This window comes from Callithrix jacchus, chromosome 8 (assembly GCF_049354715.1).
Source record: "Callithrix jacchus isolate 240 chromosome 8, calJac240_pri, whole genome shotgun sequence".
In the NCBI taxonomy this organism is placed as follows: domain Eukaryota; kingdom Metazoa; phylum Chordata; class Mammalia; order Primates; family Cebidae; genus Callithrix; species Callithrix jacchus.
Window position 1 is genome coordinate 12,663,144 of NC_133509.1, and position 18,662 is coordinate 12,681,805.

Genomic DNA, 18,662 nt, shown 5'->3' on the forward strand with positions numbered 1-18,662 from the left:
CAGTGTTGGTAGTTACTGGGTCTGAAACCAGCAACCCAGTGAGGGAAGGCTATCAGGGGTCTGGTGTCACAGAAGTCCCTATTTGTGTGGCAGCTAGGACTGAGAAAGTGGGACAGCCACTGCCATGTGGGCTCTGCATGGCACACTGCCTGATCCATCCAGCTACCCTGGAGGGAGGTGGAGTAGCAGTCATTCTTCCCATCCTATAGACAAGAGGCTCAGAGAGGTCAAGTCACTTCCCAAAGCCACACAGCCAAGAAGTGAAAGAACCCTACCTAAACCTAGCTTTCCAGACTTTCCAGGGTTCCTTTCCTGTCAATCCTGTTCCAAGGCTTCAAAAGCTGCTGCCTTTGGAATCAGGCAAAGGGTCAGACTCCTAGTGCTGGGAGCTTTGCCATCTCTCTGTTCTGGCTGCCCAGCTGTTGACAGTGTCCTTGGCCACAGTGGCCAGGATGGAAATGTTTGTGAGTTACAGGGGAACAAGAATGGTCACTTGCCAGCTGTCTTCTCATCTGTGATAGCTCATCTGCAGATAGGTCAGGGCAATAACAATTCACATCATCTTTCTTTTCCTACCAGCAAGAAATTCCCCCAAATAAACCTTCAGAAACCCTGAAGTCCAATAGCCTTGTAGCCACTTACGCCAGTGTCTCTACCAGCTTCCCTCAGAGCCTTGTCCACCCTTCTGATGTAACCCATTTTATTCTTTAAAGAGGAGGAGCCAGCCAAGCTCCCTGTGGTCACGGTCACATCAGCCCCTGCTCTAGACATCAAGGGAGATCAGAAGAAGAATCCAGGTGGTCAGGTAAGCACCCAGCCTTTGCACAGACGAAATTGGAGAAGTCCAGGGAAGGAGTTGCTGACCAAAAATACATCCTCCCCAAAGCTCTGAAATCCTATTTGAGGTTCAGTCCTCTGGGAGTAAACATTACTCTTTCTCTGAAGATCATTTCAAAAATACCAATATCTCATGGAGCCAATTAACTCACTGGAACATCTTAGTATCAGTGAACTCATATATTGACAATGTATTGTGAACTGTCACATGCTATAAGAGCATAAGGAATAATTGTTAGTGGGTCTCTGTCAGCAACTAGGTGACAGTGAGACCAGGTAGCTCAAGAACACTGGGAAGCTTGAAATGCAGGTAGGAGGGTTGCTGGGTGAAGGCCTTTGAACCTTCTGAGGCTCCTCATTGCCTACTGCACCTGGTCAGGCATCCCAGCCTTGTCTGCAGAGCTTTCTAAGTCCTGACACTGCTCTGTCTTTACAGCTCCATGGTCTCTTCTTCCACCATGTTCCGGCCAAACTAGATTTCTTGCCTCCATGTTTTTCTACCTCCCAGCTTTGGCTCACATGGGAAGCTTGAAATGCAGGTGGGAGGGTTGCTGGGTGAAGGCCTTCGAAACTTCTGAGGCTCCTCTCCCTAGAATGCCTTTTCTCCTCCATTTTCATATATCCTCATCTTGTCACGTGCCGTCACCCTTCTCCCTGGCCTCTGGCCAGTATAAACGTCTTTGTCATGTAGCTGTCTTGATCTGCTCCAAGTCTAAATGCCCCTGGCACTCTGCACTTATCTCAGGGCTTTTGCCAACTGCCTTTCTTGTATCCTGAGCCTACTAGGTGGTGAGGTTCCTGAAGGCAAGATTGAAGTCTGAGTCATCCCTGTCTCCCCTACAGAGGGAAGCAGAATGCCTGGTGCACAGTTGTGCTCAATATATATTGAGTGACTGACAGTAAAAAACATTCCATTTGCAAGTTCCATCTCTTTTTTCCTCTCTATTCAATACCCAGAAGCACTTAATTCTACCCAGCAACTTTGGGTTCAGAATCTAAGCTTCATGGTAACATGAATAGGCCTATTACCACTAGCTCAAGTAAATGGGATTAAGAGGATACAGAGGTATCCCTTGGAATCCCAGGGCGAGAAGTGAAGCTTGATCTCATGAAGAGCTGGACCTAGGCCTGAGAAGGCATATGTGACCCTTGTGGCTTCTCATTCCATGTCCCGCTCTCCCTCACATCCCTTCTCTGGGTAGAGGCTCTATCACGGGCCTCTCTTGTCAGGCTGCCTTCATTTGTTTCCTTATGAGCGCATATAACCCCAAAACACTACCCCAGTCCTGCAGTCCACAGGGGAAATCAGTGACTGGTTTCCAGAATTAAAAGAGAGACAATCAGGCCGGGCACGGTGGCTCACGCCTGTAATCCCAGCACTTTGGGAGGCTGAGGCGGACAGATCACTTGAGGTCAGGAGTTCGAGACCAGCCTGGCCAACATGGCAAAACCCTGTCACTACTAAAAATACAAAAATTAGCCAGGTGTGGTGGCACGTGTCTGTCATCCCAGCTACTTCGGAGGCTTAGGCAGGAGAATCGCTTGAACCCGGGAGGCGGAGGTTGCAGTGAGCCGAGATCATGCCACCGCACTCCAGCCTGGGCAACAGAGCAAGACTGCATCTCAAAAAAAAGAGAGAGAGAGAGAATCAGTTTAACCCAGCTCCTGGGTCAAGGACCCAGACTGCAACTAACTGGCTATGGCTGGCTGACTTGACTCCAATGTGGGAAGGGGACGCTACCTGCTCAGCTGGGGCTACGAGGAGTGATGGTCTTCAGAGAAGAGGGTTTACATGGGCCTACACTCCCACACTTACAGGTTTCAATGACTTGTCATCTCCTCTGGGAAGCATTCTCCACCTGATAGGAATCCTCATTCCCAGTTCAAACCGCAGGCCTCACCAGTACTATTTGACTTTTTCATTGGGGAGTTCTCAACCCTGGTTGCATATTAGAATAATCTGGGGAAGTTAAAAAAAAAAGACCAGGCCCCACTCTCAACCAGTTAAATCAGAATATCTGGGTGTGTTCTTGGGCATCAATGGTTTAAAAAGCCTCCAGGTGATCTTAATGTGCATCACAATTGAGAATCACTCAACATCCTTTGGGGTTGCCAATATATGACATTTGTTACAGACAACATATTTACTCCGTGAACACGCAGCCCAGGGCATTTGCTCAGGGGATGGACCAGCATGTTGCTATACATTAGCTGGGTGCCTAATCTGAGGACACTTCAAATCCATGGCTTTTAATTTTATCTCTTACATTTTTTATGGGTTTATGGGGTCTCGCTTTATTGCCCAGGCTGGCCTGGCACTCCTGGGCTCTAGCGATTCTACTGCCTCAGCTGCCTAGTAGTTGAGACATAGGCATCTATGTCTGAGACCAGACCCCGCGATCAATGGCTTTTAGGTTATGTGGAGATAGTCAGTGGCTCCCAAATACTGGTCTAAAGGTGGATGTTTTAGGAACATCTGTGAGTATTTTAAAATATAGATTCCTGGCTTCCAACCCTAGAGATTCTAATTCAGTTGGTCCAGGTGGGGTTAGAAAATCTATATATTTTTTTTCTTTTTTTGAGATGGAGTCTTGCTCCATCAGCCAGGCTGGAGTGCAGTGGTGCAATCTTGGCTCACTGCAACCTCCACCTCCCAGGTTCAAGCAATTCTCCTGCCTCAGCCTCCCAAGTAGCTAGGATTACAGGTGCCCACCACTGTGTCCAGCTAATTTTTGTATTTTTAGTAGAGATAGGGTTTCACCATGTTGGCCAGGCTGGTCTTGAACTCCTGACCTTGTGATCTGTCCCCCTCGGCCTCTCAAAGTGCTGGGATTACAGACATGAGCCACCATGCCTGGCCTAAAAATCCGTATTTCTAATAGGCTCCTCAGGCTACCAGGTTTGGAGGCCAGACATCTCATTTGGCCCTTTACCTGGTATTGGTAAAGCAGGGTAGTTTGGTGGACCATCCATATTCAAATCCCAACTTCATCACTTACAAGCTATGTGGACCATGGGCAAGTTATTTAATTCCTTTTGCTCTAGTCTCTCTATCTATAAAATGGGCTTAATTCTATCTATATCATGAATTAATTGATTCATAAAACACAGTAAGTGCTAGCTATTATTATTAAAGTACTAAGTACTTCCCATGGTGCCTGGCATATAAAAACCCTCAATAAATAGGTATTATCATCCTTATTTTATACATATAAGGTAATAAAACAATTTAGGAGTTTTAGTAGACTCAGCAATGCATTGTGGCCACCAAAGGATGTCACGCCGTATTAGGCAACATTAACGGAAGCATCGTATCTAAGACAAGGGAGTGATAGTCCTATTTCACTCCATGCAATGTTCTGTGTTCAGTTTTGGATACTCTCCTCCTGGGATATAAGTTAATTAAAATGAGTTCACAAGGATAGGGAGGAGGCTCTAGGCCATAGCATGTAGAAATGACATAAGGACCTGGGAATCTTTAACCTAGGGAAGAGAGCTGTCTCATGGAATATTGATGTTTTGTAAGGCATCAAAGAGTAAACCTATACATGGGGGTAGAACTCTGATATACATATGGACTTCAGATGAATCAGAGGTGTCAAAGATGAAAGAAGCTGCTTTGCTTTAGGTGATCCACCCCTGGATATGATCAAATAAAAGCTGGATAGCCACTAGGTAGGAGTATGGTCATAGGAATTCTGCTGAATTATCACACCAGTTTTCTCCTCATAGTTAAGTTTTCAGACACATTCTGAGAAGCACAGCAACAAAAAAATGGGGGAGTAACAAAAGGAAAACAAGCAGAGCAGTTACCAAACATTAATCTGTTGGTTTTGGATTGCAGGAAGATGAGGCTGAAGCTGAGAGCACAGGTGAAGAGGGTGAAACTGTTGGTGAAGGTGAAACCAAAGAGAAAAGTGGAGGTGAAACTCAACCAGGGAGTGAAGGTGAAACCAAAGAGAAAAGAGGAGGTGAAACTCAACCAGGGGGTGAAGGTGAAACCAAAGAGAAAAGAGGAGGTGAAACTCAACCAGGGGGTGAAGGTGAAACCGAAGAGAAAAGAGGAGGTGAAACTCAACCAGGGAGTGAAGGTGAAACCGAAGAGAAAAGAGGAGGTGAAACTCAACCAGGGGGTGAAGGTGAAACCAAAGAGAAAAGAGGAGGTGAAACTCAACCAGGGGGTGAAGGTGAAACCGAAGAGAAAAGTGGAGGTGAAACTCAACCAGGGAGTGAAGGTGAAACCGAAGAGAAAAGAGGAGGTGAAACTCAACCAGGGAGTGAAGGTGAAACCGAAGAGAAAAGTGGAGGTGAAACTCAACCAGGGAGTGAAGGTGAAACCGAAGAGAAAAGAGGAGGTGAAACTCAACCAGGGAGTGAAGGTGAAACCAAACAGAAAATTGGAGGTGAAACTCAACCAGGGGGTGAAGGTGAAACCGAAGAGAAAAGTGGAGGTGAAACTCAACCAGGGGGTGAAGGTGAAACTGAAACACAAGTAAAAGGAGAAGGGAAAGGAGACAATGAAGGTGAAGGTGAGGGTGAAATCTGCACAGAAGACAGTGAAATGAAAGGTAATGAAGGCAAAACTGAAAGCCAGAAACTCAGAGGTGAAAATCACGGTGAAGCCAAAAATGATGAGAAAGATATAGAAGCTGAAGGGGGAAGTGATGGAGGGGATAGTGAAGAGGAGGAAAAGGAGGAAGAGGAGGAAGAAAAGGAGGAGAAGGAAGAGGAAGAGGAGGAGGAGGAGGAAGAGGAGGAGGAGGAGGAGGAGGAGGAGGAGGAGGAGCAGGAGCAGGAGGAGGAGGAGGAGGAGGAAAATGAAGAGCCGCTGTCCCTGGACTGGCCTGAAACCAGGCAGAAGCAGGCCATTTACCTCTTCCTCCTGCCCATCGTGTTCCCACTCTGGCTGACAGTCCCTGATGTCCGAAGGCCGGTAAGTGTGTCCATCTAAGTGTGTCCATCTGTACTTTAGGCTTTTTTTTCCCCAGGGAAGCTGTGGGGTCTTTAGGCACCCGGGGCTCACACTTAATGGGGAGGAAGAGGCCAGGGACAACCAGCTTGGCAGGGGTCCACCACTGAGATCTGGGAAGGGACTGAAGCCTTGGAGGGGGATCATGTGCCCAGGCGACACACCAATGGGACTTGGGAGGCCCTAGACCTCAAATGTGCCTTATTTCCATAGCTGCAAGCAGCATACACTAGTCCCTCTTTGACTCCTATCTCAGTTTCTTGATTTTAATTTGGGAATGATGTCACTAAACCTCCTCCATATTTCACGGGAGTATTCTCAAAACCCAGAGAAATCACTGCTATTTCTACCCTACATTCTTATTTGCAAGGAAAGGTCAGACCAGAAAGGAATGGTACGAGGAGGTTGCCAAAGCCAAACCGAATACCTAGTTTGGCCTGGTTCTAGGGCAAGGAAACAGCTCTCTTCCCTCTGGTGACTGCTGCACACCCTACTGGCTGGACTTCCCCACAGGTGTACCCCTCACCCCCATCCTTTTCCATCCATCTCAAAGTCCTCCCTGGAGAGAGAGCCCTCAGGTCAAATGTCTCCAGTTCCTCTCCATCACTCTTCCGTTAGACCTGGTCACTGATTCCTGGGCTTGCTCAGAGGGGCCGGAGACCTTTGGCCTCTTAAACTTACTTCCCATCCTTTTCAAACTTTCAAACAGGAGTCAAGGAAGTTTTTTGTTCTCACCTTCCTGGGATCCATCGTGTGGATAGCCATGTTCTCCTACCTCATGGTGTGGTGGGCTCACCAGGTGAGTGAACAGCAGGAACGAAATCCTCTACCAGCAGGTCCCAAAGACACTGTCCTTCAGGATGAATTTCCGGTACAAAGGGAATCTCGAGGATCAGGTGAATTTGTGCAGTTTCTATGTTGTTTGTAAAGGCTTAAAGGTAGACTTTTTATTCCAGTGAACGTGGTACTTCTCAGTTGTGGCTTTTCTGTCATACCCTGCAGCATGAAGGCCTTGGAATCCTGCCTGATTCCAGCTGACCATGGCTTCTTAGTCGTATTTCCTGCTTTCCCCGCCATGTACCTAGCCCTCTTACCTGGTGAAACCCTACACACTCTGAGAACCAGCTGTTTCGCATGCTCTCTGGTATTTCATTAGTCTTCCTCTGAGTGCCCATAGTGTTTCTGTTCTGCCTGGAATACTGCATTGTAATCTTTGTTTACTAGATTTCCTCTCTAAAAGGCTGAGATTAGGGTCTACGTCATCTTGCTCATACTTCACCTCCAGCCTTAGTTCCTGGGACACAGCAAGTGTCCACAATCCTGGAAATAGAAATGCTGACATGAACGGATCTTTGGAAGGGCAGTTCTTGCGGGAAAGTAGAGGTGTCAGAGATGGAATGATAGTGAGCGGCAGATCTGCTGTAGGTAACTTTTAGACCAATTGTGAAAAGAAGAGCAACATGATCCCTTTGGTCAGGAACAGGAGTCTTGCTTGTCTCTGTAGTTATCTCAGCTGTGGGTCCTCACTCAGGCTGAGGGGGTGTGGCTGAGCTCCTTAGAAGGAATTCTGTTTGCATAAAGTAGGATGTGGATAGTGCTTTGATGTGCCTCGGGTTTTCCACCTACTGTTGCCATGGTTTCTCATTACTGTTTACCAGGTTGGTGAAACAATCGGGATCTCTGAAGAGATCATGGGCCTGACAATCCTCGCAGCAGGCACATCAATTCCTGACCTCATCACCAGTGTGATTGTTGCTCGAAAAGGCCTGGGAGACATGGCTGTGTCAAGCTCTGTGGGCAGTAACATATTTGATATCACTGTGGGGTGAGTGGCAATGCTACTTTCTAAAGCATGTTAAGTGTGACTGGAAAACACTGCATTGGTTCTGTTCACTGGTTTTCTGCTTTATTCATTATACACAGAATAAGAGGGCATTTATATTGTTAGTTTCTGCAAAGGAACAAAATATCTTCCCTTCATTCATCACAGACAGATGGGATGATAGAGGTAAAATGCTGCCTGAAATGAAACTGACCGGAATTTACAGTGAAATCAAAAACCGAAGTCCAATCCATTCTATTACCAAATACAGTCAAATGCTCTGCTCACTGACTTTCAGGGCGGTGGAGCTGGGGTTGGAAGGAGCAATGACTCAGTTACACCTCTTGGTACACTTTTGTATATGAACTCCTGCTCAGAGGCTCTAAACAGCATTTTGCATAACAAGCAAATACCTTATCCTCCTGTACCCATCCTCGTTCCCCATTCTCCCTACCTTGTCAGAAAGAGGGGCCATTTTCACTTCCCTAATCATGTCCTGAATTTGGGTGGTAGATTTGTTTCCTTAAATTTGAATTTGTATATGTGTATTTGGGGTGAGGGGCAGGTAAAAAGGCAGCTGTCATCACTGAAGAATTAAAAGAAATGTAGGCCTTATCAAAATTTAGAGATTTAAGAGTTCATATCACATTGGGGCCAGGAGTGGTAATGTGTGCTGGTAATCCCAGCATAAAAAAAAAAGAAATGCAAACATCAACTGATCTGAGTCATATTGAAGTCATGAAGCATGCAGAAAATTAAAAAAAAGCTCAGACTCAGAACACTTTAGTTTTAATCTAAGCTCTTCTAGTTATCAGCTGCAAGTCCTTGGGCAAGTAATTTAATTTCCTTGAACCTTAGTTTCCTTATCTGTGAAATGGGGCTAATAATTTCTGCTCTACTTCATAGATTTTAATTTTTCTTGGTGGAAAAATACTTTGTAAACTGTAAAATACTATTTAAGTGTATGGGATTATTATAAACATTAAGAATATTCACATTGTTTCTTCAATCTTGCAGCTTGCCCGTTCCTTGGTTACTTTTCTCTCTTATCAATGGATTACAGCCAGTGCCAGTCAGCAGCAATGGCTTGTTTTGTGCAATTGTTTTGCTTTTTCTCATGCTCCTGTTTGTGATCTCTTCAATTGCGTCATGTAAATGGAGAATGAACAAGATCCTGGGCTTCACAATGTTCCTCCTTTACTTTGTATTCCTGATAATCAGTGTGATGTTAGAAGATCGAATCATATCCTGTCCTGTATCTGTCTGAGTCAGTCACTCTTGCTCACAATGGGCATAGATCAGAAGACTATGCCAGAAGTTACTGTTATCTCTTGTGACATTAGTGAAAGAACGTACATGATCCTGGAAAGTGAACTGAGTGACCAAGGACCTCTGATGTGAATGTGATCTGAGACTCAGGTTTGTCCTTGGAAACACTTGCAGCTCACTGTGGATTAAGAACCTCACCTCTGGAGGGGTGGAGTTTCTACCCGACTCATGCAGACATCTATTACATGGAGGCAGTAGAAGGACCCCCGGAGCCAGAGGGTTTTCTGAATGATAACTGGGGGCAAAGGTTGGGGTAGGCACAGCAGCTGTAAGACAAGCTTCTATGCTAACCATTCCCTGATCATTTCTGAAGGTCTGCTGGCCCAAAAGATGCAGATGTGAGATGTGGTCTACATCTCAGCCTTCCTGGCCTCTGCCTCAAGCACATACTGCAATTTTCTGTCTCCTCTCTTTCTGCTCAAAATGTGAGGTTCTATCAGGTTTGCAATCACCATAGTAGGTTCAGTTATTGGTGAGTTTAAGGATCCAAGGCTACAGGAAAAAAGAAGTATAACAGGAATCAATGATCATTCCACGTTTTGTAGTCCACTCCATCTGGATCTATACCAGCATTTTCTACCTTAAAAGGAGGACTACTTTAACTCTTATTGTTGCGTTTCTGAAAAGTGAAATTAAACAAAGCAGCCTGAAAAATAAACATTTATAATTCACCCTTGAATTGGAAGGAGTGGAGATTAGGGAAGAAAACTATTCTAGAGACTATTTAAAAGTATTATTCATTAGAACATCCAAGTTCATGTTGTCTCCATCAGTGGTCACCTTGAGGAATTGGACATTCTAACAAAGCTGTCCTGGCTCCACCGCTCCAGCATGTTCACACCCAACAATGACAGTTGAGTGGAGAGGGGAGGGAAGGGAAGTCATTCTGAAGAGTCCGAAGTCAGTAGAGCCACATCTGCTTTATAAAGTGAAAGATCCAGTGGGGCAATGCTATTTCTGTACGTCAACCTACATAGGATTATAAAGCAAGACTGATTTTGTCTGTGGTTTATGAATGGATCTTAAGATAATTACAAAAGGGAAATTCCAAGAGCGCATAACACAATGACAACACGGTGAGAAAAGTGTATTATTACTTTCAAGGTATCTAGTGTAAAGGGCACTTGAGTTTTTAAAAATGTGGCTAAACATTTTATGTGGAATTTGATGAGTTTGTATATTAAATACCACTGCTTGCTGCTTTTATTAGAATCAAGTTAAGGGACATATTAGAAATAAAACATTTTACTATCACTGGCTTCAGAGCAAAATGAGCTCAGGTGACTGCAGACTATGATGGCAAATATGGCTTTAATTACAAACATGAGGAATGAGTCACTGAAGATGAAAAGATAGGACGGTTGTGATGTGAAAAAAACCCAAACATTTTGGCATTGAACAATGGCTAAGGTGTTCCAAGTATTCCATCTTTTAAGATGAACTGGATAATTAATTGCCTCGCTACTCCAGGATTCCCATTCTTTGGAAAAAGTTTTTATTAAATTTCAATAAACTGAATCCCAATGGTATTTTACTTTACAACATGGATGGGCTCATCTTATCTTTAGGTCACTTCTTCAGAATCCTCCCAAGAAGACTGATGAAGAGTATGGAATCATCTTCCAATTTCATATTCTTAAATTAATTGTCATTATCCCTATTCCTGATGCTGCTGCACTGCTGGGTTTCCATAACCATGTCCTAAGAACAGGAGGAAAGAGAAATACCTTTGGGAGGGAGGTCCCAAACCCAAAATTCTGGGTGCTAACAGCTGTCTGCAACCAGTTCCAGTTAGCCTCGGGGATGTCACCTCCTCACCCACAGCCTGGGATCTGACGCTCTTCCTCAGACTGAGAAAGGAGTGATGAACCGCAAAATGCTGTGTAATGATAAAGTGCTGGAATATCCACGTAATGATTAAAGCCAGCTCTAATAATCTCAGATCCTTTTCCCAGTTTGCTGAACTTCCAGCATACCCCTTTGCCTAGAAAGGAAGTTCTGATCACTTCACACTGTTACAGAAAAGGACAAGTACGAAAGCTGAGTCTTGATGGATGAGTAGGAATTCACTGGGGGAGAGAAAGAGATTACTTCAGGGAGAGAGAAAACTTGTGTAACTTTGAAAAGACTAATTGGTTTTACCTGGAAATTAAATTTTTTGTTCACACATTTACAAACCTACTATAATATTAAAATCATGCGTTTTAGAGGTAAAGTACCATTTAAAAATGTCAAGATAATATTGAGATGATCCTCTCACTTTATAGGCAGAGTATTCTGTATATAGTTACTTGTGACAAATTCTAGGACATTCCTTCAGCTTGGAAAGTCTGAACTGTCCCACATGAGTAACTGAATTGGAAGTCAGTGGCTACATGGATGACTTCTTCAACCCCCTTCGGCTGCACTTCCTTGATGGCCCTGGTAATAGGTTTGAGCCAGATTCCTAAATTCTTCCCAATTTAATGGGTTAAGATTCTAAATAGTACCAGAAAAGAGATGTATTCCAAGTTTGAAACTGTTATGTGTTTAAATGGTTTACTTTTTTTTTTTTTTTTTAAAGATATGGGGCCTTGCCCTGTCCCCCAGGCTGGAGTACAGTGGCATGAATATGGCTCACTGTAGCCTCACCTTTCAGGCTCAAGGGATCCTCCCACCTCAGCCCCCCAAGTAGCTGGGACTACAGAAGTGTGCCACCATACCCAGCTAATTTTTGTATTTTTTTGTAGAGATGGGGTTTTGCCATGTTGTCCAGGCTGGTCTCAAACTCTTGAGCTCAAGCAATCCACTTGCCTTGGCCTGCCAGAGTGCTGAGATTATAGGTGTGAGCCACTGTACCCAGCCAAAATGGTTACTATATATTTTGAACATTATATTGTACCGTCATCAATAGATCTGAAAATGGTTTTACCAAATTACAGGCAGTCTTTTATAGCTGTCTGTATCAATATTATTTATTTAAAGATTGAATACCAAAGGGGGCAGGAATTGGAATGTAATACCAGCATGGTAAAGTATTGGTTGTCCTTATGTGCCAATGAATACTTTTGGTTCTGACCCTTTTTTGGTGGGAGGGTCCCCCAGCAGGTGTAGCTGTGTTTAGGGGACTGTATGCTATGAAAGGTGTAATGGGAGGGCTCATGAACAGAGCTGCCTATCATTGGGGGTTCACTAAAGTCTACAGGACGTCCTGGCCCAAGTCTGCCTGCACAACTAAAGGCACACTTCTGGTCTTCAGGCCCTTCCTTGTATGAGCAAGCAAAACCTGGAGAATTTCATTTGCAGAAAACCTACCAGTTGCTGCAATAGTTTTATCACAGTACTACATTTGAAAAGAAAATCTCTAAATAAAAAAGGAGAGAGCCATCCAAATGAACAGGAACTGTGGAAAGGCAACAGTAACTTTATCAGAAGAGGCTATTACCATCTGAGTACAAGCACATGCACAGACTTCTGTATTCAAAGATTAAAATTCTTAAAAATGTGTACTGCTAATTTTGTAAACAAAAATAATTAGGCTACCAAATATGTTTATTTTGAGGCCAAAGGAGCAAGGTAGTATGAGGATAAGATACCAAGTACTAAAGATATTAAGGTACACTGTTATGCAGATGCTAGAGAGTTGTTTTGAAATAAAGCTTAGTCTTGTATCCAGACAGGAAGAGGGAGTGCATGCTAACATTATCACAAAGGACAAGGGTTCTCTCAAAGAGACAGTCGCTCTTTCTCTTCCTGCTCTGAGATAAAGTGCCAAATAGCAGCTTTCAAGTTCTAGTGAGAGAAATAAAAGTAAAGCTGGGCTACTGCACATTATCAAACAAATAGATATTTTCATACCACACGCTTACAAAGTACAGGCTGAGTATCCCTTCTCAGAAATATGTGGGAACAGAAGTGTTTTGGATTTCAGGTTTTTTTGAAATTTGAAATATTTGAAGAATGCAAAGTGGTTGAACATCCCAAATATGAAATCCAGAATGCTCAAAGGAGCATTTCCTTTCAGCATCATGTCAGTATTCATTAAGTTGTGGGTTTTGGAGCATTTGGATTCCAGGAGCTCAGCCTGTATTTAGAAATAAAGCGTAACTTCTATATAGAGCTGGCTAATACTTGCTGGTTGTACTTAAATATCATAGTAATTATCAGCATCAAGTAAAAATAAGTGTTTACTGCCTAAAATGTTGAACCAATGTTTTCTGGGGCCATTTCTCTAAATACACAAATGGGGCGATAGACTTGAGAACCTTACAATTAAATATGCTAGTGGTGTTAGGGTTTTAGAGCGAAACAAAAATCCAAACCCCAAGAAAGTCAGGGAAAAGAAGACAAAAATCAGAAGATGAATGGCTGCATATCTGTCCACCTAACAGTAAGAAGAAAAAGTAGAGTATCTGAAATGTGATATGGAATACAAATGTATGCCGTTTAGAACATAATGGCAGGACATAGTAAACAAGCTATTATCAGCACAGGACATGGTTTATTGTCAACAATTTGAACATACAAACAAAACTAAGAGTAAGAAAATATGTAGCAAAAGGGTATTTCTCTCCAACATGATTGGCCATTATTCTCCAAAATGTACGGTTAACAGAGGGAAAACTGAAGAAGAGTTTATGTAGTTATTTTAAAGGATTTATATTTTGTTTTCTTTTTTTTGAGACAGGGTCTTGCTCTATAATCCAGACTCGAGTGCAGTAGCGTGATCACAACTCACTGCAGCCTCAGACTCCCAGGCTCAAAGTGCTTCAGCTTCCTGTGTAGCTGGGATTACACCAAGCATGAGCTGCCATACCAAGCTAATTAAAGAATTTTTTTTTGTAAAGACAGGGTCTCTCTGTGTTGCTCAGGCTGGTCTCGAACTCCTGGACTCAAGGAGTCCTCCCTGCCTCGGACTCCCAAAGTGCTGGGATTACAGGCCTCCATGAGCTACCATGCTCAGCCTAAGAATGATTCATATTTAAATTTTCTTTTGAACAGGTTTACCACCTTGTTTTCATGTTTTAGGTTTTATTTTAAAAGAACTAAATCTCTGCAATAATATTCCTTAGGGATTAAAAACAGGAGAAATATAACCTTCTCCAAAAGCAGAAACAAAACTTGGGGTGGAAGGAGGACGTAAAAATTACATTCAATTTTCCAAATGAGTCTGAATCATAAAGCCATAAAGAATGGTTTTATCTCATTCTTTTTTGTCAGCCATTTGAAATCAATAAACTATGATTCCTACATTTTGTTTGTATTACACAGAAAGTAAACGACAGTGAAAGCTGTTTTTAAAAGAGAATAAAAACAACCAACCACAAACTGAAGAGAACCCCAGAATCCTGTTTGGAGGGATGTTTATCACCAGGCCAAAAGCCTCCCCTTCAAATGTTCTCTCAGTTGACAACTTTCAAATGATTTAAAGAATATGAAGAACAAATAGAACGTGAAGCTTGGATTTGAATAGTAAAGAATAAGATTGGAGTGGTATTTACAAAGGAGAGGCAGATATATGTGCCTAGCACCAGATTTTTCAAGTAAGCAAGTTCAGCCCCAAACTAACTGAACTGAAGTTTGACATTTTTAAACTCTCTCCATTATTTCCCAGAGTTGAAAGCTGTGAAATGTTTCAGCTTGGTGCTATTCACTAGCGGCGTGAACTCAAAAGGTGGGTTTTCTGCAGCTGAACTAATTCTAGTTCTCAGGACTCCAAGGTATCTCCAGTCCAAGTGTTGTGGACTCTACTGGCTTTACACATCTAATTTGGGAGTGTCCATTTTTTCCTTCTTAAAATTAGCTAGAGGTTTCATTAACTAATGATAATGTGTGCAAACACACACACGTATTAAAAATCTATAAATAGTTCTAGCAGCCAAAAGATGTTTTTCTTTACCAGAAATTACCCAAAGTGACATCAGAAATAATGTGACTAAAAATATATTTTTAAAGCCTATTTAATACTCATGATATTTAAACTTTCAGTTTATTGTTTGATTTCTGGATATTTCTGCATTTAGATTCTACAGACCAGATTCTGAAGCTTGTTGAAAAAGCTAAGTTCCTCAGTATGGATGAAAAGTCTATCTGGCTATACTTTCAGAGGGGAAGTTTTCTATTTCTGGATATTTATATATAGCATTAGCAGAATACCCCAGCAAGTCACATTTCAGATAAATATTCTATATAGTATAACTTGCATCATACCCAATATTTTGGATTTTAAAATAAGGGTAAAATTTCAAATACAATCATTTGTCTGCATATTTCCCAATGTAAGTTTTCACATAGAATATTAAAATTTAAATTCATATTTAGATGTATAAGCTATTTTCCCTGTATACTATATGTATCTATTAGCAATAGAGACAATTTTGGAGTCACAGTATAGTGAACCTCTCTGGCTCTCCTTGCACAAGGCTCCATGAGTCAGTCTGGGCAGTGCATACTACCCTTGCCATGACTCACTCCCCACACTCAGATTTAGGGGAACTAACATGCAATCCTAGGACAACACTGACACTAGCACTGACATTTTAAAATTCATTCTCCCAAGTAATAAAAAATATATATATAGATAGATATACACACAGAGAGATCTGCAGCTGTACTGATTACTTCAAATAGCAGCAAAGGAAAATACGCACTTGCTTGCTTCTTAAGTTTAAATTCATTTTAAGTTTGCTATATTAAATTTAAAAATTAAAAAAATATCAACTTACTATAAACAATTTAAAATATGTATAATACAACTTCATGGTCAAAGCATTTGAACAGTCTATTAAAAGAGGAAATACTTTCATCTGACATTTCTGTTTAGATTCCATTCATGATTTTTCAATTTGTCTCTTCCAAGAGAAAACAAAACAATTGTCACAATTTATGGCAACTAATTTTGTTTAGGGATTTCCTCATCACAAAAATACTTAATTACCTATTACAGGGGAGTTAAAGAAGAAGAAAAAAGAAACGAGAAACAAAGTGGCTTTCTCCCCACTTGTGACTATCTGCATTTTCAAACGTTCTGTACATAAGCTGTCTGAGTCTTTTGAACCATTTACAAATTGTATTTTCAAAAATTGAAGAAAAAATATTTAGAGTCTAAAAGTGTTATTTTATACACTGACTATACAATATACATTGAATGTTTACACATACAAATACATCTTAAAGATAAGGTTCTCCGAAGGTTTTTCGACATTCCATCACCCCTGTACTTGGTGGTCTATCACAATTGTGTGTACTCTTGACTTGACTAGGTGTGAGACGATCATACGCCATCTTGTACTCTTTATCAAAAGCATCTGCAAAAATTGATAAAGAAATAAAAGCATAAAGAAATTTAGGTCTGATGTTGAAAACTATCAAGTTTCTATAATACTAGAGAAACACAACATTAGAAGTCAAGAAGGAATTGCTAGGACATTTCTGCTATCCAAAGGACCACAGTTGGATTGCACAGACCAGTGAAAATTAAAGGTTTGAAGATACCTTTAATTTTTCCAGGTACCAATGTTAAAAACTACCAAATACCATACAAACTTTTTTGGTACTTTGCTTTCTATAATCAATAAAAACAGTAAAAATAAATAATGGCCTTTTCCAATCAGGATTAGCAAAAAGTTTTTTTGCCCATATTTTCTTTGCACTTTTATGGTTTCATTTTTTAAATTTAAATTTTGCTTCAACTGGAATTTTTTTGGTGTGTCCTAAACTTCCTATATTATGGGGTGCCTCTGGGAAAATAATCTAAAGATCTTCTGAGATCACCATGCCATGATTTTTTTTCCCCTTTACCTCATGGCAACAGATGGAGCTAACAGACTGTGACTTTTATTTTTAAGGACATTATACCAAGGTCTGTGTGCCTTTTCCCCAGAAGACAGTCCACATGTAACAAAAAGGGACAACAGAGGTTTACAAGTTTCTGCTAAAAATTTCTCTCAGTCTAGAAATCATGCTAACTTACTGCTTATTTTAAACACATACTAGAGAAAAATTTGCCCCTTAGAGAGCCAAATGGGGTATGAATTAGAACAATATCACTAAGATCCTATTTTTCAGCTTTGGGGAGGTAACAGACATAAGAATAACTTTCTTCTCTGAAACAGTGGTACCCATGAAGGCTTGCTTGAGTTGAGAGTCAACTGCATGAGCAAGTGAGCTTCCCTAGCTTGGAGGTCCAGAATTTTTTAGACATTCAAGGAAATACCACCTTTGGCAGAGGGCTAGAGTAATATCTGACTGCAATCTGGGCTTGTATTAGGTAGGGAATAAAGGGATGGTAACAAGGATCTGAGTAATCCTTTTTGGTATCCTCTCTGTTTCACAATATTTAAAAGGCCTAGCTCAAATAACACTATTCATGATTTTGGTAAGTTCTGGAATCTTTCTCAAGTGGCTAGAATGCTTGCCTCGACACCATTTAATAGTCTATCTTTCCTAACTGATTTCATATTATATACCCGTAGATACTTATGTTGATTTCTAGACTCCTTGTTCTGTACTATTGATTTTTCTAGCTCTGCCCGTGCTAGCATTAAGCTGATGTAATTAGAGTAGCTTCTAGAAAAGAATAACCTTCTGGTGATTGTTTCTTTATGAGACAAGGTCTTGTTCTATAGCCCAAGCTGGAGTGCAGTGGCATAGTCATGGCTCACTGCAGCCTCGACTGCCCAGGCTCAAATGATACTCTCACCTCAGTCTTTCAAGTAGCTGGGACTAAAGGCATGTGCCACCACCTATGGCTAACTTTCATAATTTTTTGTAGAGATGGGGTTTCACCACATTGCCCAGGCTGCTCTTGAACTCTTAGACTCAAGTGATCCACCATCTTGGCCTCCCAAAGTGCTGGGATTACTGGCGTGAGCCACCATACCCGACCCCTTTTTAGTTAAATAATTTTTCCTGATTAGTCCTTTTCTTGTCAGATTGATTTTTAAAAGTTGAGATACAATCCATATACCATACAATTCACTAACTTAATAAATTTTTTTGGTTTATTCACAAGATCATACAACTATCACCACTGCCTAATTCCAGATCATCTCACCAAAAAGAAACCTTATACCAGTTAGCAATCACTCCCTGTTCACCCTACCTTTTGGTCCTTAGCAACAACGAATCTATCTACTACAATCATAGATTTGCCTCTTCTGGGCATTTCATATATGCTTAACGTTTGGCTTCTTTCACTAAGCATGTTTTCAAGGTAAACCCATGTTGTAGCATGTATCAATATTTTATCCTTTTTATGACTGCACGACATTCCACTGTATAAGTATGCCACATTTTGTTTACTTATTCACCAGGTGATGCACATTTGGGTTCTCTCCACTTTTTTGGCTATTATAAATAATATTGCTATAAGCATTCATGCAGAAGTTTCTGCAAGAACATATGTTTTCAGTTCTCTTGGGTTTATACCTCAGAGCAGAATTGCTAGTCATAGGGTAACTCTAACATTTTGAAGAAATGCAAAACTGTTTCCATGGTGGCTACACCAGTTTACATTCCCACCAGCAATATATGAAGGTTTCAATTTCTCCACACCTTGCCAACTCTTGTTATTTTCTGTTTTTCTTATGATAGCCATCTTAGTGGGTGTGAAACAGTACATCGTTGTGGTTTTGATTTTCATTTCGCTAATGACTAAGGATGTTGAGCGTTCTTCATGTGCTTATTAGTCATTTGTAAATCTTTGGACAGATGTCTATTCAAACC

The 18,662-nt window shown here is 41.5% G+C and overlaps 2 protein-coding genes across 13 annotated transcripts in view; one reads left to right on the forward strand and one right to left on the reverse strand.

Annotated features, from left to right (window-relative positions):
* The window catches only part of SLC24A1 (solute carrier family 24 member 1), a 41,202-nt gene extending 30,731 nt beyond the window's left edge, over positions 1-10,471 (forward strand). For all 3 annotated transcript variants that reach the window (XM_054239344.2, XM_078333427.1, XM_054239345.2), the window contains 5 exons: positions 714-805; positions 4,682-5,770; positions 6,516-6,605; positions 7,465-7,631; positions 8,646-10,471. In XM_054239344.2, coding sequence (XP_054095319.1) covers positions 714-805; positions 4,682-5,770; positions 6,516-6,605; positions 7,465-7,631; positions 8,646-8,895 — 1,688 coding nt within the window. In that variant the 3' untranslated portion in view covers positions 8,896-10,471. The remainder of the gene's footprint in view (positions 1-713; positions 806-4,681; positions 5,771-6,515; positions 6,606-7,464; positions 7,632-8,645) is intronic.
* Positions 10,472-13,417: 2,946 nt separating this feature from the next.
* DENND4A (DENN domain containing 4A) overlaps positions 13,418-18,662 on the reverse strand; it is a 120,878-nt gene continuing 115,633 nt past the window's right edge. For all 10 annotated transcript variants that reach the window (XM_002753255.6, XM_009005087.5, XM_009005086.5 and 7 more), the window contains one exon: positions 13,418-16,243. In XM_002753255.6, the coding sequence (XP_002753301.4) occupies positions 16,107-16,243 (137 nt within the window). In that variant the 3' untranslated portion in view covers positions 13,418-16,106. The remainder of the gene's footprint in view (positions 16,244-18,662) is intronic.